Source organism: Phoca vitulina, unplaced genomic scaffold (genome assembly GCF_004348235.1).
Source record: "Phoca vitulina isolate PV1807 unplaced genomic scaffold, GSC_HSeal_1.0 scaffold12, whole genome shotgun sequence".
NCBI lineage: Eukaryota > Metazoa > Chordata > Mammalia > Carnivora > Phocidae > Phoca > Phoca vitulina.
In genome coordinates, this window is record NW_022589715.1 from 46,573,783 (window position 1) to 46,601,522 (window position 27,740).

The following is a 27,740-nucleotide window of genomic DNA, read 5'->3' on the forward strand; positions in this document are numbered from 1 at the left end:
TTAAAGGACTGAATCATTCAGAAAATTTTCACACTAAATGAAAAGCAAATTAGCAACTGACTTCTCTGTTTACTAGCTCTGGTACTTTATGCAAGTTATTTTCCTTCCATGTCCTCCTCTATAAAATGGGATAAATAACACCTTTCAAGACCATTGAAAGGATGAATAAGTTGACATGTGTTTGGAATCGATATCAAGCTCTCTCAGGGCTCAGTAAATGCTAGTTCCCTTTTCCTTCCTTCAGTATTCATTTTTTTTCCTTCCTGCCATTTAAAATCCTTGTAAGCAAAAATAAAATAAATCCACACCTTATTTCATGGACAGGCTTAGCTCAAATCCATATGGTAAGGCAATGTCAACAAAAATGTCCCAGGCAGCCCAGATACGTCAGTGGCATTGTGAATGGCATCCTGGGAAAGACCTGAGAGCAGAGGCTGAGGTGGGGCCGGGAAGTGGGGAGGGGAGTGAATTTACTGAGGGGAAAGGCCTCCAGATGGAAGGTCAGAAGAGACTCTCTTCCCAGTTAAAAGAAGAAATGTGCTAAAGGAGGGGAGGCGTCTGGGAGATGACAGTGACCACAAGAGAAGAGTAAGATGCTCTTCTCCCGAGAGGACTGGAATGCCATCTGTGGGCGTTGGATTAAGTAAGAAGGCCGGTGACGACTGAACAGCCCACAGATCCCAGGAGGGCAGCAAGCAGGGCCAGTCAGTGCTCCAGGGCAGGAATGGGAGTGTCAGAAAGGTGGGGGCTGCCTGGGGATGAAGTCCAAGGAGAGACACCTCCCCCCACCCCCTGCAGCACTGTGAGCTGAGGAAGGACATGCCCAGCCCAGGCAGTGTTTGGAGGTAATGGCAGAGAGGGGCTTGCCAGCTTCATATACCAGCCACCAAATTAGGGATTCTAAAAACTGTTTTATGTTCATTACACTTCTTCTTACAGCTCCTGTGCCAGAGATGCTTGGCAATGGGGAGCAGACTACTTGATTTGCGTAATAGATATTTTCACATACAGCATACATAAAAAACAAAAACAAAAGTGTCATAAAATTTTAATCTGGTCTTTTTGTAGCAGCAGTGGGAAGCACAGAGTTTCCATCATCATGCTATCTCCTGTAGGATCTATGGAACAAAACAGAACATTCGTGGAAAAAGAACGTGTTACTGTTAAGCAAAATTGGACCGGGGGACCAATGAATGCAGACTCGAATGCACCTAGTGGTGGCCCACCCCTCAAGCCCCACTGGAGCCCAGTTCCAGTCCTGGAAGCTTTCCTAGCAGAAAGCTCGGTGGTGACTTCAGCGAAGTCTCCCCAGGCCACGTCAGTTTGTGGAAGAGGATGCCATCGCCTTCAACCAGCAGGATCGCTAGACGCTCCTTTCCTCCCACAGACCAGCCCTGGGTAGTCTCCCTGTTGTTGTGCGCCTCTCCGCCACGGGGTGGCTCCACTCTGCAGCTTCCTACCCACGACCCAAGACCCCAGAAGCCAGAGTGGAAATGCTAGGCACCAAGGTTGCACAGCCATCACCCAAATCCCCCCCACACTGACAAGGGGCCCCGAGGTACCAGCCCAGGGCAGGGGTTAGCTTCACCCAAAGGCGAGAGACGGATCTGCCAATTCTGGTTGCCAAGGATTTGAGGAGGGCAGCATCCAGGGGACAGATGGAAATGCAAACCAGGTACCATCCAACCCAGCCGTCTATGTGAAAGGGCACAGGAGAGACAGAGGATCCATCTAGGGGCAAAGCAGCACAGCTGGGAAGAATTCCCTGAGCCCAAGAGCACCACTCCAACCACTTTTTAAGAGGTGGGAGAAGGAGAGATGAATGTGATTTGGCCGGACAGCCCGTGTCCATTCAATGTTTACTGCCCTTGGCACTCACCCTAGATGAGAGTTCTTGTTCTCTCACTGATGCTACATACAACTCTTACTAGGTTTCCAAAACGAAGTTTAACACACTCTCTGATGAAGAACTTGGGTGAGTTCCTAGGACTTTACTAGGAGTCTAGGGCTATTTGTATGTAACATCACCATATCTCTTATCAGAGAAACTTGTCCTCACCTTGCCCATCCCTGGCCCGTCCTCTTTGTCCTCAGGGTCCCCCTGCTTGGGGCAGATGGGCATGTGTCCTCCCTGCAATCAGGGGAGCAAATCAAAAACAGAGCAGGTGAAGGGAGAGGGCTGTGTTCTGTGAGCCAAAGATGATGGTTGAGAAGGAGGAAGCCAGGGAGGTAATGCCAGGACAATGGTGGTTTCAGGCTGGCAAGCAGGGGTATGGTCATGTAAGAAATCTGGAACATGGGCTGGAGCCATGACCCTACCCAGGCTTTCCACAGTGGGAGGCAAGAAAAGTTAGCATGTATGGGCCTCCCTGGCCAGCGAAGCCCCAGGCCCAGGTGTGGGCTTCTCCAGATACCTCAGCTTTCCTATCTGGGGCTTCTGGGACTTCTTCCCAGAGGTGAGAACTTGTTTAGTGTCCTTCTTAGTTCAGGAAAGTAAAGCCTGGAGTTTGGGGACCAGTCATCAATCCTTAAAGTCCTTTTTGCCACTTCTCCCCAGAGGCCTATGAGGTCTGTCATGCAAATAGGATCTTTAGGCTTCCCTCCTATTCCTAAGTTCAGGATATTGGATGTACCTTGCCCCACCCAGACTTTTACTATTTGACCATTTGGCCATTTTCTTAAACTGCCAGTTAAATTTTTGATAACTATGGCATATAATATAGGTATTGTCACTCCAATTAAGTAGTAAGGTACTTTGTATTTAAGTACTGAGTGCTTACTATGTTCTAGACCCTTTGCCAACTGCTTTATGTAGCTGATGGCATCACATCTACATAACAGCCCTATGAAGTAGGTACCATCATTTATTATCCCCACTTTTCTGGGGCAGCGAGGTGAACAGAAATGTCAATAAAACTAGCCCAAGTTTCTGGCTCCTTGTGCGAGTTGAGCAAATCATAACCTCTCTGTGCCTTAGTCCCCTCATCTGTAAAATGGGATGAATATCAGTTCCTACCTGATAAGACTGCTATGAGAATTAACGGCACTGTTATATTTAAAGTGCCCAGAACAGTGCCTGGCCCACACGTGTTTGTTAAATAACAAATGGACATCTAAATAGCAGAGCTGGATGTAACCCTGGTGATATGATTTCAGAGCACATATTCCTAACCACTATCCATGTTCTTGTTCATTGTGTCCTGTTCTGTTTCTTCTGAAAAGTTTGGCAGGGCTTTTGGTTTCCACTTTACAAAGACAGGGAAACTGAGCTATGGAAGTTCAGGGCTACATGTGAACTTCTCTTCTGGAGAATTCCATGGTGACAGGTCATGTATTCTCATAGGCCAGGCACTGTTCTGAGCACTTTACACATATTAGGTCTTGTACTTCATGTACAGTCTTAGGAGGTAGGTACTGTTATCCATCCCATTTTATAGTTGAGGAAACTAAGGCACAGACCAACCTGCTGTCATATCTATCCTCTACCTGAGACCAACCAGTTCTGCTCCCAGGTCCTGGAGCAGGAGTTCTGGGCTGGTAACCCAGGAACTCAGCACAAAGATATCCTGCTGAGGGACCTACACCACCCCTGTCTCCCTTTTTCTGCCTTGGACTATGACCAAGCCTTCCACTGGACCCCAGGTTTCAGTAACTGCCCTGGCCTACCATCCATGGGTATATCAGACCCTCCCAGTCTGGTCCATTTCTCAGGTGACCAGCAGTCATAGTTTGCCCAGGAATGCCCCAGTTTTCAAGCTGAAAGTCCTGTGTTATGGGAAACTTTTCAATCCTGGGCAAACCAGGATGGTTGGTTACCCTGCACGCTGCATAAGCCAGTAGCCACTCTCTGACCCAGTGAAGCTTTGCTCTTAGTGCTTGGTAACCCATGCATCTTCCTGTAGATCTCCAGAGAATAACCTCTCTTCTCCAAATGATCCCTCAAATTGTCTTAATTTAGCAACAGCTGTGTCACATTTTAAATCAAAAGAGCATAAGGTATAATAGGAGATCTTATTTTCCAGATGGAGGAGCTCTCTCAGGTTTACTTTTCTAAAACACACTGATGGACCATAAGCCAGCAGTTTCCTCTCCGCCCTTCATACTTGACCTACCAAGCTATTATTTTATTTTCCCTCCATGTTTTCATTCTCCCCAAACACTTCTTCTAATGATTTCCTTTCAGCCCAAAGCAAGCAGCAGAATAAAGAGACCTGGGCTTGGCATTAGGGAGACTGCATGAGTAAAAGAAAGGACGTGGGCTTTGGAGGCAGAAAGACTGGGTGTGGATCCTGTCTCTGACATGTCATTTTATGTCTTTGTGCAAGTTACTTGATCCCCCTGAATATCGTCTGTAAAAGGATCACATGAGAAGATCAGTGATGACGTCTGCAGAGTGACTCGCAGGGAGTGGGATGATGGACGCTGAATGGCTGATGGAAGATGCCACAGCTCGACTGGAGCCCCCCATGGACTGGCAGAATCCTGGTCCTAAATCCGAGTTGAGGCACCCAGAGATGCTGCTGGACGACTGATACGTGCCTGATGTGGTCTCTTCGCCAGCTTCTTTTTACCTTCAATGGCAATTCCCTAGGGAAGCCATATTACAAAGTCTCAGGATCCTGTACTCCTTCATACTGCTTTTCACAATCTGAATTCAAAATTTAATTTCTGTCTTCCTCACCTGACCACAAAGTCCCTAAAGGCAGGGACCATGTCTGTCTTGTTCACTGTTGTATATTCAGCAGCCAAATCAGTGCCCGGCACACAGTGGGCGTTCAATAAATGCGTGTTGCATGAAATGAAGGAATGAATCAAATGACCATCAAAGGTACTGGGGGAAGACCGAATTCTGTAAGGAGGGTTAGGCAGCAACGCGCCACTAGATGGCGCTGTTACCCTGCGTGTGAACTATCCAGCAGGCTTTCTCACACCAAGTATGGGTGACAGCCTCAATTTCCATTTTGAATTGAAGCGATTATGCTGGATTATAACATCTGTCTTTTTCTTTTAAGATTTTATTTTTATTTATTTGACAGAGAGAGACACACACAGCGAGAGAGGGAACACAAGCAGGGGGAGTGGGGGAGGGAGAAGGAGACCTCCCGCCGAGCAGGGAGCCTGATGCGGGGCTCGATGCCAGGACTCTGGATCATGACCTGAGCCGAAGGCAGAGGCTCAATGACTGAGCCACCCAGGCGCCCCTATAACATCTGTCTTTTATTGAGCATCACAGCAGGCAATTTTACAATACATTTTCTACAATTCTGACAATAACCACAAGATAGAGTATCTCATTTTACCGATGAAGAAATAAATTCCCAGTAATTTTAAGTAACTTTTCTAAAGATGCACAGCTGAAGGCCCTGATGTGTTTGGCCTCCAAGCCTGTGTTCTTTTCAGTTTACCCCACGGCTTGCCCTCCAGCAGTTTGATGTAACCAATGAACAGCCTTCCCACTGTGATAGGTACCCACCCTTCCCCCCCTTTTGTCCTCACAGCGGGTGGTTTTGTCACATGTCCAATCACTATCCACACAGCCTTTGCTTTCTAAAAGGTCAGCTTACAGGGAGGGCAGATGACAGGCAGAACAGACTCAATGTTTCTTAGACCAGAGGTTTAAGTCTTGAGCTCATGGATGGGTTAGGTGTAGTGTTCTGAGGAAGGAGGAAATAACCTTCAATTTATCAATCAGTCATCAATAGTTTTTCATTCAGCATCTGTGTTGCACACACAGGGTTACGATCTGGTTGGGCATATAAGACATGCACGTATGGGACGTAATACACTGCCATATGCAGGTGCCTTGTGGAGATATATGCAGTAAGAACGCTAGGCATTCAGAGGCCAGAAAGATTCCTGTGACTGGGGTGGTCACAGATCTCAAAGTCAGGCTTGACCTTCACAGGAAATGCATTTTGGGAGATAGGGGGCAAGTAAACTGGTCTCTCTCTACAAAAGGTGTGGACCAAGGACCAGCGGGTTTGACACCACCTGAGAGCTTGTTAGAAATGCAGAATCTCTGGTCTGGCTTCAGATCTCATGAACCAGAATCTGCATTTTAACAGGCTCCCCAGATGATTCGCACACATTAAAGACTTTGGGGGACCAAGTATTTGTATTTATATGTCCCTTTAAAATGAAGTAATACTCTAAAACACTCTTTAATTTCACTGTTTAGTTTTAATTTTGGACTTTGCTTTTCTCCTACAAGAATGGTACTAAATATTCTTAAACTTCTGCCATTCCTCTCTACAAGAACCTATGGAGATTCCTACTAGCTAAATCTTCTGGGCCCTGGTGATTTACTAACTGGAAGGAAAGTTCTTATCCAAAGCACTTTTCCAAGTATTTGTGCAATGAGAATTGCTCAAGAAACTAGGCCTTGAAAAATCCTAAAGGGTATTTTTTGAATCAAATCACTAAAGGAAGTTTACCTTATGTTCAATGCAATTTTGGTACATTCTAGTTCTTTGCAGATGGTTAACCTGTGTATGGCATATGATGAAACCATAATACTGGATCAAGTCTCATCAGGTCACTCCCTACCCCCTTCCACCTATCATTCTGGGTAAATGAAAGTTGTCAGAATGTAGAATCCGTGATAACTGTGATGAAGTCAGACACTCAGACACTAGCATATTGACAATACTTGATTTACCATCTCAATAAGAAGTGATGATGCCCCATGTCTAATTGTGGCCCTATTTCTCTTCTTCACTTGTGGTAGTTGGGTGAGTCCATTCAGAAAGGCAGCCTGGTATATAGAAAAGAGCACGAGACAGCCAGGTGAGACCACATGGGCTCTGGTCTGACATACATGGGCTGTGTAGTGTCACCTCTCTAGGTCTCTCTTCCCCATCTATCCCCTGGGAGGTGGAACAAGGTAATTGCTAAGATTCCTTCCTGGTTTAGCATTATATGAGCCTACTTAACTAGGAGTTAGAGCATGGGTAGTTATTCATTAAACTCAGATTATATACCCCCAAATAGAAATGGCCCACGCTGTCCTTACTTACAGATATAAAAGTTGAGAAGGCTGGTTACCATAGCAATTCACCTTCACGGAGTCATTTCATAAGTTCGATTCTGTAAAGTGACAATATTATGTACTGGCACCTGCAAACTCCCTAATGTTTCCCTTGCTTCCATTCTTGCTCCGGGCTACGGTGCCAAGAGTTGTCCTAATCTGGAGAAGCAATCAGAGTTCTCAAGCTGCCTTTCGGTCTGCTAGAACAGAAGGTGCTGACAGGGTGGGAGGAAAGGCAGGCCTCCTTTCAGTTTACTAATTCTGCAGCCGCCCTTCACAAACGCCAGCAAATATTTTGCGATGTTGCAAGGTGTTACGAGAAGTGAAAAGCAAGCTGTGATTCAGCTGGTATGAAGACTTCGCAAATAAAAAAGAGTGATCTGTTTTGCAGCAAACTATTATTTCTGCCAGAGCCCACAGACTGGAATACTAAAAGAGGTATTTCTGCAAGACACTGCCATCATACATAGTGGGTTTTCCAAATAAGACCAATTTCAAATTCATTGGCTCAGCAGGCCCCCCACCTGTGGCCCTCAGACCCCTGGGAGCTGTGGGATTACCTCAAGGGGTGTGCATGTTCTTTCTGTAGATTGAATAAAAATATGCTCATCCACATGGATTGTGTCTCAAATATGCGTCAGTGTTGTAATGAATAAAAGAAATTAACTTACAATGTTACTAAATATATCTTAGCCTTTTGTTATGTAGTTTCTTAATCAACTGATGCTAAAATTAGCGTTAGTTTCATGTTTAACTTTAAGAAAAATTTTTTCTTGGTGTTGAAATACAGCCTCATACTTGTCAGATCACTTGACTTGATCCTGGTTCAGAGAATATGGACACCTTACCAGGAGGAGAGACCCTTTCCTCTGGTTATTGGCTTCAGTCTCAAGACATATGTGGATAATATATTCACAATTTGGTTTCTAAAACCTGAGAACCTGTTAGGAAGCCATTTAAATGGTTAGTTGAGCACTGCTCCTCTCTGAGAAATGTCATCTGAGAATATAAGTTATAAGCAGTGGGTACATTTCTTAGACCACAAATTTATAATAAGAAATATAAGCTAATTTTTATTTCTAGCTGCCATCTCTCTGCATTATCAGAAATTTAATCTGAGTGAGCGTGTAGATTTTCATCTCTTCTTTTCCTGGGATTGTGTCTAGTTTCTGGGAGGGCCTTATGAGGTGCCATGGTATGCAGTGGTGTTGGTGGGGAGGCAGTGGAGGGAGTAAGGAACCTGGTCCCCACGTCATCCTTCCACACCAGTATCTATTGAACCATACTGTTTCGGGACCTCTTCAGGTCCGAGAGCACCGTCCGTTTCTCCAGCATCCTCTTGGGCATAAGGAGACGTGCTTCCATGTGGCCTTGAAGTCTTTGCAAGCTTGCAAAGGGGCCCTTTAGTGGGGACCCACCATGTACCCTTTCTTTTCTGAAGTCTTTTTTTTTTTTTTTAAAGATTTTATTTATTTGCCAGAGAAAGAAAGAGAGCACAAGCAGGGGGAGCATCAGACAGAGGGAGAAGCAAGCTCCCCACTGAGCAAGGAGCCCGATGCAGGATTCGATCCCAGGACCCTGGGATCATGACCTGAGCCAAAGGCAGAGGCTTAACTGACTGAACCACCCGGGAGTCCCATCTTTTCTGAAGTCTTGCAACCTTCCTGAGGCTCTGCTGAGGATACAAGGAACATGTCTTCTCTATTCCCAGACCCCATAAAAAATTCTGGGATTGCACCACCTTCCCTAGGTGAGCCTGTGGAGTAACACACAGGACCCAGCGTTGACGTCTTTGCTCTTGCTATTTGCCCAGGAATTTACTTCATCCCCCTCCAGGCACAGGGAACTCTTTTCTATCCTTGTTAGCTTTTCCTCCAAATATTTTGTCTATGCTGCTAGGTTTTTTCTTCTTCTTTCTCCTAAGGGCAGTTTCTGGAACCAAAACCCAGGAAGACACTCTTCTTTCTCTGCCTCTTCCTATCACATCCCTCCTCTGAGATAAGAACCTTGAACTAGGCCAGCGGCCTGAATGAGGGGAAGGAAGGAGGAGAGTAAATATAGGGGAAAGGGATCCACTGATATTATGCTGCCACATAAATAAATTATTATAGCTTTCATGGGTCCAGGGCCTGCAAGAGAGGAAGTCAGCCCTAAATGAAATCAGATACTGAGCAAAAAGTGAACTTTGATAGAATAATTAAAATAAGGCCTCCAGCACCAGAGCAGTTTTTCTATAGGCTCTTCACATCTTCTGCAGTGTGGCATCCAGAGCTAAGTGACTTTTAGACATGATACTGAAATAAAAAGGGATCTTCTTTAAGGATGGGGTGAACGATGAGCTCCACAGTGGCACCAGTCCAACCGGGGTGTTGGGAGAGGAAGGGTAGGCTGGGAAGAAAGGGGCAGCAACTGCGCACCTTGAGGCTCTCTCACTCATGCCCTTTCTAGAACTTTCCTGCCTCTGGAGCTGTTGGTAAGGCAGTTGTCTCTAACTCCGGTGCTCCTGCTCCAAGCAGATCTGAAGTCCCTTCATTCACTCAAAACCATTGACTTCCTACGCTGAGCTGCATGCTGGGGAACAAGTAATCCTATTTTGGTCTTGGTGAATTTATCTAAGTCTCTTATTGAACAACAAAAAAGACATGGCCTCTGGACTTAAGGATCTCATGGTTTAGTTGGGGGAGGGAGTTGCCCAGGGAAAGACAAGCAAAGGGGCGGTCTCTTGCTGAGGTGTCAGAGAAGGCATCTGAGTAGGGCAGGAAGGTAGAACTTGAGAGGAACCCCAGGGCTCTGGGGCAGGTGCCGCTTACATGGGAGGAGGCCAGGGGAGCCCTGCTGGTCTGGCTCAGACACAGCCCCAAATTTCCAGAAGCAGTGATGGCTATACATTTCAAATTTGGTAATTATGAACACACATTTTTTTCTCATTCAAAAGAGCTAACTGCTGCCTGACTAGGTAGGAAGATTCTATTTCCCTGTTTCTCAACTCGCACTGTTTGAATCAGGAGCCTAGGGGAGGAACACGGGGGTGGAGGTTCCTTCACAAAGCAAAAGCCACAAACGCTCTCCCCCTCTCCTCTCGGAGAGAGAGTGGCAGCTGACTCTAAAGATCCTATATTGCAGGCAGAAAAGAGTTTGTTGGCAAACCATGTAGGAGGCACCAGAGTGATAAATCAGAGCTTTTGCAGCAATGTATTTTTATCACTGCTTGGCTAAAGCTCACTTGTTCCAAGTTGGCTGATTAGCTAAGTATGCTCCTCTGAGTATGGAGTGAGCTCCTTGAAAATACAGGCTTGTTGCAAATGATTCATAAAGATACCAGGTTAACATTCATTTTATAAAAGGAGGATAGTGTAAGAAGGTAGGAGGCTCTTTGGCCCACTAACTCATGAAATAAGATTCTGTTTCTCCAGCTGTGAAGAGTGAAAATTAATATCCCATTTGAGGAAACTCAACCACATCATCTAAAGGCTAACTCCATGTTATGGTAACAAACGAAAAGGCTGCATTTGGAGAAAGGCCCCAACATTCCAGATCACACAGGAAATAATTATATAGTATTATTTTTGAGTGCATGTAGCAAGAAAATATAATCCTTGAGTAAATAACCAGAACAGGTTGAAGATGTGTGTGTGTGTGTGTGTGTGTGTGTGTGTGTTAAACTATAAACAACGATCTAGATCAAATTACTTAATTGTTTAGTTCATAAATGTATAGTTATGTGTGCTTTTGCTTATGCCAATAAGATAATCTTTAGAGATGTCTGACTGACTTCTGGCCTGAAATTTAGTCCACAAAGTGATTATGGAATTAAGGAACAATAGAAATGGCTTGGGAAAGCATGGTCTGATTACTGTGTAGCCACTAATCTTTTACATCAACCTGAGGTTTTTAAAAAAAACGCAGATCATTTCTAGAGCTATCTAGAACAGGGGTCAGCAGACTCTTTCTTAAAGGGACAGACAGTAAATATTTTAGGCTTGCCACTCTGCCATTGTGCACAGTAGCGACCACAGACAACGTGTTAATGAACGGCTCTGGCTGGGTTCCAATAAAACTTTCTATATAAAAATAGGTGACCGGCCGGAGGGCCCGGTTTGCTGACCTTTCAGCTCGAACAACCGCAGAGATGTCGAAAAACCGTGAGTTCATTTGGGAAAGCTAGGAGTTCCGTGGAGCCCCACAGCAGACCGATTCCTGTGGGGATATGGGGTGAGGCCGGCCAGCTGTGCCCCTTACCGATAAACACTACGTAAGGAGGCCCGGAGGAGGACTGCCTGGTGCTGTCAGAAAGGCCGGCTGACTTGTAGGCAGCCGGTGGGTGCTGGATTCAGGAAGAGCTGCTCGTCTGTGCGCCCACTACGTACACAGATGGGGCACGCGCACTTGGCCAATCCCACAGTCTTCACACTTTACCCCCCGTGGCGGCTCTGTGAGGTAGCAAGGGGGTTCTGGAGCTGACCACACCTTCAGAAGGTAAGGTTAAACCCCAAAGAGTTCCAGCTTCCCTTCCAATTCGGAATCATTAAGACAATTGTTTCATTTGGGCAGGTCAGTTCTCCTGCCATACTCCTCGTTGCTGCTGAACGAACATCACCGTGTAACCACTCTGTCCCCGACCCGGCCTCTGTCACAGCTGGTGGCTCGGGTATGGGCAACTTGTGCCCTGGCTTGAAAGGTGGAGCTGGCTCCTGATTCTCTTCCATACCTTCGAATGGAGACCAGAGGGAAGATGCCCTTGGTGGCAGGGATGTAGCCAGAAAGATTATATGGGGCTCAGGGGCTGGAAGGGCCCCATGTGGGCCTTGCACAGGATAGAGAAAGGGTTTCAGCTTCTTTCAAGTTCCGTGACCCACAAGGCCTGTCTGTTCATCAGGAATCCTATTCCAGTGAGGCCACTCTGTGGATTTATAATCGCCTCCCTTTCCCTTTTCTTGAGTTGCATTCATTGGATCTTTTCTCAGTAACTAAATCACACGGTGCTCTAGGAGGCACGTTTCCTGCCACAACTAAAGCTGTATGTAACACATTTTAGTTCTGCCATCCATGAATGTAAGAGTCTATGGGTTCCACTGTGATCTATTTAACTTCTATACCAGCTGCCAGTAACAAATACAATCAAATTCTCCTTATCAACGACTTTTCAATCTGTCCTTTCCATTCCCATCCCTCCACTGTGGCCTTGTACTTATCACTCTTATCTGGATTTTAGCCCCAGTCTCCTAGAAAGCTCCTTTGCCTCTACTCATTCCATATTCTTGTCCATCTGTTGTCAGAGCTGTTAGATTAATTTTTACAAACCTACTTTCATCAATCACGTCTCAGATGAAAAGTTTAAAGGTGAAAATTTCCTTACTGCCTTCTGGATTTGGTCTGATCGCTTCAAACCAGTATTTTCGGCTTCTTAATCTGGCCCCACTTTATTTATTATATTCATCTCTCTCATACCCTTCAACATAAACTTCAATTTTAGCCAGGTCAATCTCCCACATCCTCCGTCAATCTCACTCTTCATTCCCACTTCTATGACTTTGCTTATTTTTGTCCCCACCACTTCTCCTATTAATTAGACTATCTCCTCCCTGTATCAAAATCTAATTATATTATCTCTAACAAATAGAAATCTAATACTATCTGTAAGAGCAGGGAAGGGGTGGGAAGGAAATGAGGCTGCATCTGTCCCCTTCTACCTGATAGCCATATTCCAAAGTAATAGTTAATGTCTGGTGACCATTAGAAACATGACAAAACTATCAGAAGTATGTGAAATTGAAGCTTCCAGATAAGGACGACAGAATGAAATACACATCTAATTTTTATCATTTTCAACCTCCCCATGTAAAACTACATTAACAGTATTTGGGGGGGTGGCATAAACCCCAAGGATAAAGAGTGAAAGATGATACCAAAGGAACTAAATTTTAGAGGGTAGAAAGCAGACAGATGGTAATGGACTTGGCAGACTTGAAAGACCAAACTGTCAACTGACATTAAATAAAGATAAAAACAAATTCAATATGCACTCCAGAATCCTCAAAAGACTCAAGGATCAATGGCACCTGTGAAAGGGCGTGAATTGGGATGTTAAATTAAGGAAGACTGGTTGAATGGAGGCTGAGGATCAGGAGGAGTCTCAGACCTCCCCTTCCCCCATTCCATATCACTAGCTGATTGCTCCTCCCACGTGCTGGCCAAAGTCTGGAGGTTTAGGTTCCAGAGATGGGAAAACAGATGGTTTCTAAATGAAGGAACACCAGTCATAGCTGAGGGTGGGTGTGAAGTGTTTCAAAGAGGAGAGTACTGAAGGCTCCCTGCTCTCTTCCTCCACTTTATCCTTCAGGCCAAAGAAATTGAAGGACAATTCTGTGGAGAATATGACCATCTCAAGAGGAAATATCTAAAGATACTGACTTTAAGAGCCCCCTCTCGAACAACCTAGATAGGTCATCCTACGTTAGTGATTCTCAACTAGAGACATATGGCAACGTCTGGAAATAGTTTTGAGTGTCTCAAACCTGGTAGCAGGAGTGCTATCGGCATCTCGTGGGTAGAGGCCAGGGATGCTGCTTAGTACCCTACAATACACAATAAAGCCTCCCACAACAGAGAATTAGCCAGTGCAAAATGTCAGTGGTGTCACTGTTGATAAGCTCTGCCCTACATGAAATTCATGGGCAACTTGCCCATCAACACAAGCAACGTTTCCAAAGTCTCCTACTCTATTACGAGAGCAGAAAACAAAAACAATGCCCAGACAACTGAGGAAGACTTCTAACAAGGAAGACGGGGATGTAAACAAACAGATAAAAGCAACTGGAAAAGGGGGCGCCTGGGTGGCTCAGCGGGCTGTGTCTGACTCTTGATCTCAGCTCAGCCCTTGATGTCAGGGTTGTGAGTTCAAGCCCCTCCTCACTGGGGCCTGGCGTGGAGCCTACTTAAAACAAAGAAAAAAAGCAACTGGAAAAAGGGACTCTGTAGGAACAAGAAAACTCTAAAAAACTGTATTTGATTTCCACTTATGACCATGATTAGTTGGGACCAGATTTACCTTCCTGCTGTAAACAACTAGAAAACTGGACAAGATTTAGAAAGCTGTTTTCCAATATTGGATAACAGGCAACTCAGGACTTCCTTTCACATCTAAGTTCTGGATTTGACTTTTTTTTAATTAAGTTTTTTATTTTAATTCGAGTATAGTTAACAGTGTTCTATTAGTTTCAGATGTGCAATAAATATAGTGATTCAACAATTCTATACATTATTCAGTGCTCATCATGATAAGTGTCCTCTTTCTGGATTTTACTTTTGTGTATAGGGATCCAGTTTGAATTTACTGAAGAATTTCCCCGCTGATATACGATGCCACCTTTCCATACAGGGATTCATCTACTCCTGGTCTGTTTCTGTCTTTGCGCTGGTATCATACTGCATTAATTCTTCACAATGTTGTTGGAAACTCAAATCCATCTGTTTGATCTTTAAGTTGCTAAAACTACAAATCTATCAGCATGACGGAAAATTAAAAACCAAGAACACTATTGCCATCTGGTGGAGAGACCTACTATTACCACATCTAAATGAGACCCGCTGTGACTCACCTCCTCACTCCCCCATTTGGCTGACGAGTCTGAAAAATCTTCCTTTATCAGTTCTTTCTAATCTGTCCCTTCACTTCCATTCTCCTGGTACCTACACCTTAGTCTACTTCCTACTTTGCTAGGATTATTGCCTTTGAACCAGCCCCTCTCTTTAGTCACTATTCTTTCAATACTTTTCTTGTTCCTATTGTCACACCTTATAATTTCACATTAATTCGATGGGTCACTTATCAAGTTCTTGCTTACGAGAAAACATTTTGGAACCAGTAACAGCAGTCTGACTAGGGACAAACAGAGAGAACAAAGTAGAGGCTCGATAAATGTTAGCTGAATTGAAAAAAGTTATTTAGTACCATTTGCTCATTTGCCAAATTTATCTGGGAGGCGACACAGGCACGTTTCCAACCTTTTTTTTTCCTTCTAGAATACCAGACTGATGAAAAATTGACATGTGTAATTTTTCTGTGGGCTTACCTAAAAAAATTAGTTTTAATTGCAAAATACATGACCAATATAAAAAAAAAAAATTCAGAGTTCTGCAAATGAGTGACTCTATGGATGATGTTGGGAGCCAGGGTTCTGAGGAAGAAGATACAAGTATGGAATGGGGGAAGACAAGGAAGAACCCAGTGGGGCTGAATTGGAGTTGGAAGTATTAGTAAAACTTGTGGTTTCTAGTATCTGTGTTTCTTAGCTCCTTCTGTTGAAGGGGCCTAGACTCAATGGCAACCCAGCAGGGCCCAGACCTTAGCATCCAAACACCATTCTCCACTAAGAGAAACTAGGGATTGTTGGAGAAATGGCTGCTTCCAGGGCTGGGTAGGAAAAAATATAGGACAAACTTGAAACATCTTGTGCTAGCAAGTAAGGAATTCTTCAAGAAAGGATGAGAACATGTCTAAAAGACCCAGAAGCCACCTTGAAAGGTCTCCCACTGGCCAAATCTGGGACAACTTGACATCAAAACACGTGAGAGTAACAGACCTGAATAAAATAGCAATCCATGAATTCATGCTAAGTTGGAAAATGAAAGCTTTTCCCTACAGCAGAATGCCAACTAATAAATGTAAAAGGAATGGTAGAATTGGAAGGCCATTTGGCAACTCTCAGGGGTAACAATTCATCCAAGAAACATCACTGGATGCTAAAATTAGTATGTGAAAGTTTGCTGAGAAACAGAATATTTAGTCTCAAAGTATCTCCTTACAAAATGCTTAACTTAATGGAAAAAAATATTAACTTTACAGTGAAGAAATCTAGCAGACACCCCCTAAAACCAGTGATCCAAATCAACTCCTGGTAATGGAACAACCGACACCATGATAAGATGCGCTGAAAAAGACATAGCATCACTTCTATGATATTCCTGCCAACGATGTGTGAACTCAATCTAACTGTGAAGGAATATCAGAAATACTCAGATGAAGGGAGAATTTATAAAATAATTGACCTTTGTGTTTCATGACCTTGACACTTGTGAAACACAGATTGAAGAATTGTTCTAGATTAAAGGGAGACTACAGACATGGCAACTAAATGTACTGTGTTATCCTGATTTGGACCCTGGACTTGTTTTTTGTTTTAACAAAGGCCATTACTGGGACAACTAGCGAAATATGGAAAAGATTAGGTAATAGTACTGTATTAATGTTAATTTTCTGGTTTTGATAATTGTGCTATGGTTATGTAAGAAAATATCCTGGTTCTTAGGAAATACACAAGTATTTGTGGTAAAAGGGCATCGTTATCTGTAACTAACACTCCAATGGTCAGAAAAAAAGCATTTATTCTATACAGATATCTGTGCTGACAAAGGGAAATCTCTCCATTATTGTTGGATGACAATTAGTTAATACAGAAAGAATGACGTAGTTAGAAAATCACAGTTTTGTAAACATCACAGTAAAAAATGTTTTCAGATAAGAATCATCAAAGGATGCTAAATCTATAAGGGGCAGGTTTATGAGGAATAGAGTATCAACATGGTCTCAAAAGTTTCTCCTCACAAATTATCTACTAATTGCAAAAGGAAAATTACTAACTATACAGTGGAGAAATTGGATGACATCTTACTCAATTGATCAAAATGGACATCAATATGGGATATTGCTGAGTCTGGATGTGACACTGGGAGGCCAACATCACTCATAGCATTCTAGCTCATACTGCATAACCCAAATCCAACCACAAGGAAACATCACAAATACCCAACCTGAAGGAAAATCTATATTTTACCTGTCCTGTATTCTTCAATAGATCAATACTACAAAAGACAAAGGCTGAAGAACCGTTCTAAATGACAGAATCATGAGAATCTAACATATGATCCTGGACTAGATTCTGTAGCTGAAAAAAAAAAATTACCAATGGAACAACTGAAATTGGAATAGGGGCTATAGATGAAAATTCTCTATCACTGTTAAATGCCTGAATTTGAGAACTGTACTTAGTGTGCTTGTTTTTATGAAGTACATCTGTAACATTAAAAGTGAAAAAAGGTAGGTCTGCAATGTACTCTCAGATGAGTCAAGAAAAAATATATAACAAGAGATAGAAGATGGTAAACCAAACAGAGAAACATTAAAAAAGAAGTCTAAATGCAAAACAATGTAGGTTTCTTCTACTTAAAATTCTCAAAACATATACATATATGTGCATTAAATACATATATTTCTAGGACACTATAATTAGTAGTCTCTTGCTCCCCCATGTAAGGGAAATAGGAGCTAAAATATATTAGGTGGTTGGCATGAGGGCAAAACGGTTAAGTCTCTTCTTTCTCAACCTTCAGTTCCACTCCACAAAGTTTTTTCTTATATGTGCACACAAGCTTCTGCACATGTGTAATTCTTCCATCATTTTGATGGCTGCATAGTCTTTGAATGAATCTACTTAAAGGTGTTCTATTTGTATTTGTTTCTAATATGTATATTTTAAATACGATCAGATTTTAAAAAATACGTTATTTCATTTTTATATTTACTTTGATAAAAGCTATTTGGCCTTAATTCTGTTATAGTTTTTTGTTTTTGTTTTTTTAGAGGCGGGGAGAGAGAGAGAGAGAGATGGGGGGAGGGGCAGAGGGAGAGGGAGAATCATAAGCAGGCTCCACTCCCAGGACAGAGCTGTCTCAGGGCTCCATCTCATGACCCTAAGATCATGACCTGAGCCGAAACCAAGAGTTGGACACTTAACTGACTGAGCCACCCAGGCATACTTTATAGTTTGTTTTTATGCCTTCCTTTTAAAAAATATTTTATGCTCATGTTTTATTTGGGGATTTTCCTTCACATTTTACAACTTTTATTCAATTTATGCCATATTATTATTTCAATAATATAAAGATTTATAATGCTTAGAGTCTATCCTGAGTATAATACTAATGAAAATCTTCATGGAGGAACTTGAGTCTGGCCAGTAGATCATTTCTGGAAGGAAGTTATGCAAGGCATGAATATGAAATGTGAGTTGTGGAAGTCTAAATCCCAGCTGATACCTGAGAAATGTACTTTCCTAAAGTCGACCAACCCAACTTTTAACAGATCTGGGCCACTCTCTAACTGGATCCTATTATGGGTTCCTTGTATTGATTTTAATGAAAAATCCCTAATCGACTGAAGTGCGAGGAGATACTCTCTGCTTTCAGAGCTATTTTTGTTATATTTTGCATCATCCTTATGATCGTTCTGGATAAGAATAACAATGTATCCTAGAGAAATACTATTTTAAAAACCTTACAGATAAACAGTTAAAACTTTAAATACTTTCCATAATAATTTTAAAACAAATAGAAATGTAGTATCTATACCATGTATATCATGTTATCTATCCTACATATTTTATAGTGATATGTATTTATACATACTGCGCTTGCAATAGGAAATACATTTTTGGTTTCCCATAGTATGCTGCAAGATTCAAAAGCAGAAGTCCTAAACCTCTGAAGGCAGCATAAGAAAAATTTTTATTTGAACCTCAAAGTTGTCTTTTAGCAGTCTGTGTCATATATAAAAGAAGAGTCAAAATGTTGGTTTTGTTCTATTTATTTTTGGTGGGTGGGGAGGGGTGGTAAAAAAAAGTTTGGTTTTTGCTTCAAGGAGCTTTCCTAAAGAGTAGTAACTCATTCATTACACATTCCCATGGATGACATGTTTTCTTGGCTTTCATGACAGTTTGAATTCAAGGTAATGTGCATAAAATGTATTTTTCTGAAATTCAGTGTATTCACTTGGACACACACGGGGTGACCCTTGTGTTCTCATTCTCACACAAATGGTATTGGCACTTCGGCTTCAAGAACAAATAAAAAGTATCATAAATACAACTTGTGATTTGGGTCTGGGCTAATGACTAAGGAACTATTCAGCTATAATGGTCTTGGATATTTCAATGCCCTGTGAACCTACAGTTAATGAAATTGAGACTGATGATTCTACGAACTATGCCACCAACAAGGGAATGAAGGAAGAGTTATAAGTCTGATGCAAAGTTCAGAGCAAAATATCAATCAATAATCTCCTTCTCACTTTTGCGATATCAATAAAGTAGAGAGTGAGGGTAAAAATTACATCAATAATGATAAATAAAAAGCATCTACAGAAATGGGGAAATATTTCTCATTAAATTTGCCACTTATTCTAGTTCAATAAGATGCTTGTGAGGAAAAGAACTAAGGCAGGAAACTAGTTACGTTGTTGTTTAGAATTTCTTAAGAGCAAAAAATGAATACCAATCAACTTTCTCGGTTTAATATTGTCTTAAAACGTGTTATTTTGGAACTTGAACACCTATGTTATGCCTTGAAAATTCGAAGCAAAAAGTAAAATCATGTAGAAAGCCAGAAATGTCATCAACACATCTACACAGATGTTTGCTTGTAGTTTTTGGTATCCAAAACCTTTTTTCCACACATTGCACAGATGCCTAAAACAAACAAACAAAACATGTAAGCAATCAAATCATAATACCGACTAATAATACCAAATACCGAATACCAACAGTTTGCTTTATTTAAGTCACTCCTGAGGCTTAAAACATAAATTAACAGCATGAGAGAAGAGAAAAAGAAAGCATAGACCTGTAACTACAAACAAGTTCTAAGTTTTATCTTGCTTTAGGAAAAAGAGCACTTGATGAACAGCATCTATGAAAGGCTACTCCTTTCTTGTGTTATCTAAGTCAGCACCAAGAGTAGGCTAGATATGAATAGAAAAACGGTACTGAAAGAAACTTACCCTTTTTGTAGGCACAGCCCTGGCAGTAATGAGAACCCGGTTGGTGCACAGAACTTTTACAAATTCTGCAAGTGGAGAACTTATTCTTTCCATATGGATCGAATCTAGAGGTTTTTTTTTTTTTTAAAGAAAAAAAATGTATAATAGAATAGAAACACTTAAATGATCTCCCTTTAGCAACAAATGGGATCAATCCATGCTCTTTGTTCTGTGTCACACTGTCTGACTGACGGGCACGGCACGCTTGCAGCTGGCTCCTCTCCCCGCACCTGCACACCCCTGCCCCTTCTATATGACTTGTATGCTGGTGAACAGTCAGTTCCTTAATCCCAAACCTGTTTCTACAAGTTGTATTTGCCCATCTGTGTGTGTGATATAGTTTAATATTATGGAAACTGATGAAATGTGGTACAAAAAGAGTGACCAATTCTATTAAAAACTATGAGAATGCTTTAGGATGGCTGGGTCAGTGACAGTCACTGAACTGCCACTGAATTAGGTGAGACAGCTTCAAAATAGGGGCAAGATCGTAAGTGGAAGGACTTGCCACTTTGCAAGTCTGTCAGTTTTGGCTCCGCTTTAAAGATACTGGAAATGTGCATTCTGGTTATGATTTATGTGAGGAAAATGATGAACTCTTATCAGTAGACTCATACTCAAAAAGCCTGTCTCAGTGCCAAAGGACTGATGAATGCATGTGCTGTTATGTGCTGTGACTTATAAGAAGGTATGTGTATGTTTTAATAATCGCCTCCTTTAACTGACATTTTCCATTAATTGATCCAATCCCCTTGCATAAAAGAGTTTCTACTACATGAAAGTGCCACCTTATAGTGACTGGAGTAGAAAATAATTCCCCCTAAATTGGCCATAACTTTTGTAACAATACTCATATACCGAATGCCAACACTGTCCTAGACCTAGTTTCTTCTCTTGGGGTAGTGTAATACAATAGCTCATTTTCAAAGGTTAATTTCTCCAAACCCAAAAGAATGTCACTGTACTCTGCACAAGGGAAGACAGATATTCCTCTTTTTAATAAGCTCGATTTGTGTGCATCCATATGGATGCTTACTTTTGCTTCAAACCATATTTTATTCTAAGATGTACATTTTAGTATGTCTGAAATCTTACAATTAATTGGCAGAGCTTTTTCTTTCTTAAAGCAATGATACATCTTCTAAGTGTTGGTATCTTAGATTCAATGCAGTACAATAGTACGCTTTCCAATGTGAGACATTTGGAGTATCCAAAGTAACAGCTACCTATTAATGATACTGGAGTGAGGTTGGGAGCATAAAGGAACTGGAAGTGTCTAAAACTGTACAATCTGTAAAAATTACAACTTAGTTAATAATAACTGAACGGTCTTAGAAGACATCAATGAGTCAGAGCAATACTTAGTGTGACGCTCCACTGAAGATTAAGTCTCTTACGCTGTTTTACATCCATTATTTAAAAAGTACCGTTATGTACTTATGGTAGCCAGACACTACAGGTAGTAAAAGCTTTATTATTATTATTTCTAATCCTTGGGATGCCATGAAACAGGTGTTTATTCATTCAGCAAATACTTGGTGAGGGCCTACTATGTGCCTGTCACTGTTCTACACACCAGAGATGAACTTGACAGACAAAGCCTCTGTCCTCAAGCTGACATTCTAGTAAGACAACAGGGAAAGGGAAGACAGTAAGTAAAGGAATAAACATGTTTTTCAGATGGTGATACACGTTGAGGAGAAAAGTCAAACAGGATATTGCGGCAGACATGAGGGGAAGGAGGGAAGATATTAATTCAAATGCTGGTTAGGGACTCACTCTGAGGAGGTGACATCTCAGCTGAGACCCTAGTAACAAGAAGGTGCCAGCTATGTAAGTAAGCTCTGTGGGACGAGCTCCAGGAGGAAGGAGCTGCAAGCACAAACCTCTTCCAGTGGGAGTGGCCTTGGTCTATCTGATGCAGGAGTTGCTGCAACGGGGAGTCAGAGAGGTGGGAGGGGCCAGATCATGGAAAACCTTGTTAGGAAAGTGGGTGCAGGGGTTAGATTATATTCTACGTGAAAAGAAAAGCAATGCAGGGTTCTGAGAAAAGCACTTCTGTGCCCTTTAAAGGACCACTCTGGCTACTATGAGACTGAACCATAAAGAACTAGAGAGGAAGCAGAAAGATGGAGAGTTATTATGGCATCTAAGTAAGAAATACCAGTGGTTTGGAAGAGGGTAATAGCAGTGAGATGGACAGAAGCAGGTGGATTCAGGTTATATGTTGGTGGCAGAGCTAAAGAACTTGCTGATGAAAGAGAAGTGAGGAAAAGGGAGGGATCAGTGCAGAATTCTAGCTCTTAGGCTCGCAAGGCTGGACTGGAGGGGTGTGATGATCAGACTCCTATTAGAAGACTGCAGGAACAAGAGGTTGCCTGGTAGACGCCAAACTGGTAAGTCAAGTAGGCAGCTGGGTATATCTTTGGAGCTCAAAAGAGAAGTCAGGACAGGGGATATAAATCTGGGAGTCATTAACATACAGTTTGGGGGTGCCTGCGTGGCTCAGACATTAAGCGTCAGCCTTCGGCTCACGTCATGATCCCAGGGTCCTGGGATGGAGCCCCACATTGGGTTCCCTGCTCGGCGGGAGCCTGCTTCTCCCTCTCCCACTCCCCCTGCTTGTGTTCCCTCTCTTGCTGTCTCTCTCTGTCAAATAAAATCTTAAAAAAAAACAAGAAAAAAAACAACAAAAACCATACAGTCTGAATTTAAAGCCTTTGGACTAAAGTCACTTGAGGAGAGATTATATACATTTATAAATAGAAAAAAAAGAGAAAGGTCTAGGATTGAGTCCAGAGGCACCTGACTGAGAAGGAACGGTGAGTTGGGAGGAAAAAAAGAGTATGGTACCCAACAGCCCAGAGAACAGAAGGCTGCAGAGGAGTCAGGTTGGCTCAGTCAGTGAAGCAAGCCACTCTTGATCTCGGGGCTGTGGGTTCAGGCCCCACATTGAGGGTAGAGCTTACTTTAAAAAAAAGAGAGAGAGAACAGAAGGTTGCAAAAATGAGAGCTGTTAAAAGGTTAAGTAAGGTAAGAACAGAGAAGTCCATCAGGTGTGATCCTGCTGAGAGCAGCTGCAGGGGTTTGGTGAGGCTGAAGTCGCGAATCGGACTTAACTGAGAAAGCATCTGAATAAGGCTTTTGGAAACTTTTGCTGTGAAGGGAAGCAAGGCAATGGGGTGGCAGCTGGAAGGGTTCATGGCATTTTTAAGACTGGAAATAATAAAGCGTGGTGTCAAAAAAAAAAGTGATTTTTAGGGTGGGAGACACTTTTATCTCCATTCTTAGATGAAAAAGTAAAGTTCAGAAAACTGGCTTAATTTCCTGAAGGCCCCAGAACTAGATAGGAACAGAGTCCAAATCCAAATTTAGGGCTGACTCCAGAGCTTCTGATCTGTCTACATCCCTCTATTACCTCCAATTTGTATGAGAATTAAGAACCAGATAAAATAACCTAGAGTAAACCTAAACCAGGCAATATTATTCCAAAACTAGTTCTATAAAACATAGCACACTGAAGCACCTGAATGAAACTGCAAAGTAGTTTTAGGGATAAGAAATCACAGTTTTCAAAAGAAAAAAAAAAGAATGAGATTAAATAAAAGTCATTTTTTCTGATGAAACTATATATTAAAAAAGTAGCACTAATATCTTCATATATTGATACACTGAGGAGGAGCAGGGTGAAACCAGCAGGTTGTAACAGACAGCTTGGCTTTGCATGCTAGGAACTACTGAACTCTGTTTTATCGCGATAGAATGATGCACACCAAATTCACTCCAGCATGTCTAAGACCAAAGAGAGTGGAAAGTTATATGCCTGCGGAGTGGCTGCTCCTATTACCTACCTTGCTTTTTTTGAAGTCAAAGCTTTATTTTCGTTCAGCTTTCTTCCGCCACTTTCTAAATCAAAATATACATGTATTTTAGCAGGTTATTTCTGCACATTTCACTATAACATATACATTTAACATTTAACAGTTAGTTAAAAAGTTCATTCTTTGGCCTCCTACCAGTAGACTAGTCTGGATCAAAATTTTCAAAAATCCCCAGGTAATACCCAGGTTTTTAAGACACTACTTAAAAAGAAAACATTTATTATAAAGCAATAAAATTGTGGATAATCATTTTATTTCTCAGACTCAAAAGAGGACTTTAGGGATGGGTCTACACTTAATTTATCTAGAGTAAAATCTTAAAGCCACTACTTCGGTGCCATAGACCCTGAATACAGTACAAGTGTTTTTTTCCTTCCCTTTGAGAACACCTCAACTGTAATAATGATATGAAGGTGAAAATGTAAATGTGTAAATGATTTGTTCAAGAATATAAAAGTCAGGTGAAGAGAGGGGGAATTAAATGCAGACTCTAATAAAGCGGAATCAAATCAGTTACTATGATCTACTCATTGGTTGAAAATCATTTAATGATTTTGCTATCTTTTGCCTGACAGATGAGGAACTCTTAACATGTAACCCAGAGAACTAAATAAAAGATATTAAATTATTGGGGGATCTGGAATTCTTTAATAGTTAAGAGATAAAATACTTTGTACACAAAAGATTTATTTTTACAAATAATGTAAAGCTAAAACATTTGTAACAGGAAGCATGGGATTCAACTTCTCTTTTCCAAATGGAAAAATACCTGTGGTATTCCTTGCACCGTCTTTCCATGTGTCTGGAGTGATAACAGTACCAAGTTTCTTTTCACCTGTTATAACAAGATAGTAAAAGTAAGGGGAATTCGGATTTACTATCTAATAAATACACTACATGGAGCTTAAAATTCAGTGGTATCAACCACTGTCTTACAGTCGGAGCCTTTTCATGCCGGGGTAGGGACTATGAAACGAGACTGAAGATACTAACTGTGGGCAATGGGTAACTGAGAAATTCCACGGAGAAAGAAATAACCTTAGCTGGGGAAATCCAGAAAAGCCTATGGAGAAGGCAGGAAGAGGGTCTGGATCTGGCAGTGGGGCTGTGAAGAAAGAGGAGGAGAGATGATGAAGGCAAACTAGAGAAAGGATATATCCTGAAGAAAGGCATGGAAAGCTCAGGGTACACATGGGCATGCAAAGTAGATTGGTTTGGCCAAAGAGTGAAGGTAAGAATAAGTGAAAATAAAGTTGGAAAGATAAGCTGGGCCCTCATTGTGGAGGGTCATCCTGAATGCCAGGCTCTAAATATAGAAACCCCAAATTATTCTCTGCACACTGAGAATTTATTAAAGGTTTTAAATCCAGGAAACGATAGAATGCAGTTATATTTAGGTTCAATGCAAGTATCTGTTGTGATTACTATAAACTATGTCCTGGCATAATGATGAAGGATGGTAAGACAAAATCTTTACCCTTTGGTTCTACTGTCTAGCATTTGGTAGGAATGTAATACTTGTTGCATGAATGAAAAGAAAAGGTGACAAGATGCAAGAATGAAAGGTGGAGTCAGGGTCTAATTGAGCATTTTTATATGGAAGGGGAGCTGATTAAGGATTTCAAAGGATATAGAGACAAAGAGGTAGAGAGGGATGGCAACAAGGACATGAGTAGAATTTTCCTTGAAAAAGGGGAAAGAAGTAAATGAGCATGGATGCAGATTTGTTTATGGGTATGGCAAAAGAAATAAAAGAAGTTGAGAATGTTCCCGTGTAATTACCTTGCTTTTCTAATACCTATAAGGAGGTATTTGTCAACAGAGGATGAGGTAGGTGAAGGTGTGGAAGTTTAAGGAACCAGAGAGCTTGGAATAGTCACTAGCGACAAAGGGCAAGGGGACTGACTAAAGATAAGTTAAAAAGACTGATGAATAGTATTAAAGATCTTAAAGAAGGTAGAAAGGTATCAGAGCAAAGAAATAATACATAGACTTTCAGAAGTGCAGAGAAGTAAAAAGCAAATGACCTTTTAGGACACATATCACGTCCCAGAACCAACTATGTGTACTTATTTTAATACCACATTAGATCTTGGGTTCTCAAAATTTTCATGTATCTTAGGAAGTTAACTCTCACAATTTGCCCAGTATCCTCAATTTCCCTGAGAAAAAGCACTTATGGTGTAAAGAACATCACACAAAACAAGTTAAAACAGGCAGAATAACAGTCCTCTAAAGTTAAAATATACAGAATTAACACAAATTACATAGGAGGCTAAATTTACATGTTTAGGAACTATACTACATAAGAGAGAAGACATCAAGGAAGGTCCATAACCTAAATATATGTAAGTCATATTTACTCAAAGAGGCAAAACCAAAAAACTTAAGTACTGGATGGAGTAGAGTTAAAGGACATCAATGTCAAAAAGCTTAATGTGCTTTTTGGAGCGATGAAAATATTCTAAAATTGATTGTGGTGATGGTTGCACAACCCTGTGAATATAATGAAAATAACAGAATGGTACATTTTAAATGGGTGACTTGTATCTATGTCAATTACATTGCAATAATTTTTTAAAAGCTTAATGTGAGACGATGATATAAAGCACAGAAAAATGGAAATATTAGTTCCACTCTACCCCTCATAAAATGGGGCAGAGTTCAATTCTGAGTGCCACATATTGAGGGTTATGATAGAAATAACCAGTTTTTGAGTATACACCAAGGCACTTTTAAATCAGGCTTTACCTACATTATCTAATTGTCACAAAACCCATAAGTTACGTATTTTTCTCATTTTTCAAATGAGAAAACTGGGGCCAAGAAATATTCGATACTAGCCCATAGTTATTCTTTTACCTAACGTAAAAACTGTGATTCAAACTCATGCATGCCTGTGTTCAAAGGTTTATCTACTGTGTGGGGGGGAGGTATAAACAAAGTGGATTATGTTAATATTAATCCAGATAAGAGGACTTGAAACCTTGTCTCAGAAGAGCCAGAAATGTCTAGCCTGAGGAAAAAGAGACTTAGGGATATGACAGCCGTTTTAAAGCAAACAGTCTGTGACATCAAAAAATCATATTTTCTAGAAACCTCAAGAGTTTAGAATTAGAATTTAGAATTTAGAATTAGAAATTAGATATTAGAATTTAGAATTAGAATCACTGATGGCAACAATAGGGAGGAAGGACTTTTCTAAAAGTGAGAGACATCGATACAGACTGCTTTGAAGGTGGTGAGACTTTTTGAACCCTGCCTCAATACCACAGGTATTCATGCAAAGAGCATTTAAGCCACTGGATAGGCTGCTAACTTAGGGCTGCTGGTTAAAATATAGGATGCCCGGTTAAATTTAAATTTCAAACAATGAATGGCGTTTTAGTACTGTCACGTCCTAAAAGTAAGTCCAATGTACTTTCAGTAGTAAAGAGCACCAAGCAAAGACAAGTCTCAAATATTGCACGGGACCTACTTCTCCTAATAAAAAGTGTTCATTTTTTTTAATGTTGCTAAATCTGGAAAATCTAGATATTGTATGTTACTTTTGAGATCCATTCCAACCCTGAGGGTCTGTGAGGCGAAGGAGCCAGTCAAGAGCTGTATGAGATCCCGGGTTGGGCGTAGGGGAGGCAAAGGAAATAGACAAATGAGTGCAAAACTGAGACCACTCTGAATGCAAAACGACTATACGGTCGTGGAGGAGGGAAGGAATGGTCAAAGGGGTAGAAGGACAAAGGCTGGCATCGGAGACCTGTGGCCGAAAGAAAAACAAAGAAAAGGCAAAGTACCCGAAGAGCTCCAGTTAGCTTTTCCTAGCCTCCTTCTCCCAAAGATGTGGCCCCTTAACTCACATTTTTCGCACACCATCCTTCCCCGACGGTTCCCTTGGCCGCAGAAACAGCAGCAGCTCGAAAATGTCAACACAACAGCCAGGGAAGGATTCCCCTTCCGGGTT

General features: G+C 41.5%; 1 protein-coding gene and 1 long non-coding RNA gene across 6 annotated transcripts in view; one reads left to right on the top strand and one right to left on the bottom strand.

Annotated features, from left to right (window-relative positions):
* LOC116636328 overlaps positions 1-4,394 on the top strand; it is a 50,859-nt gene extending 46,465 nt beyond the window's left edge. For both annotated transcript variants that reach the window (XR_004300321.1, XR_004300322.1), the window contains exon 4: positions 4,326-4,394. This is a non-coding gene — a long non-coding RNA (uncharacterized LOC116636328). The remainder of the gene's footprint in view (positions 1-4,325) is intronic.
* Positions 1-27,739, bottom strand: CRIPT (CXXC repeat containing interactor of PDZ3 domain). Of its 4 annotated transcripts, none has more exons than XM_032411049.1 (6): positions 27,637-27,739; positions 24,549-24,614; positions 23,750-23,804; positions 19,860-19,963; positions 2,060-2,131; positions 1-1,118 (listed from the first exon to the last, which is right to left on the bottom strand). In XM_032411049.1, the coding sequence occupies exons 1-5, from the start codon at positions 27,650-27,652 to the stop codon at positions 2,091-2,093; spliced, it is 282 nt and encodes a 93-aa protein (XP_032266940.1). In that variant the 5' UTR covers positions 27,653-27,739; the 3' UTR covers positions 1-1,118; positions 2,060-2,090. The 4 variants fall into 4 exon arrangements, with proteins under 4 accessions (XP_032266940.1, XP_032266941.1, XP_032266938.1 ...); XM_032411050.1 differs by lacking the exon at positions 19,860-19,963 and adding an exon at positions 4,540-4,587 and having other exon boundaries at positions 27,637-27,736; XM_032411048.1 differs by lacking the exons at positions 1-1,118; positions 2,060-2,131 and adding an exon at positions 17,897-19,548.
* Position 27,740: the final 1 nt, after the last annotated feature.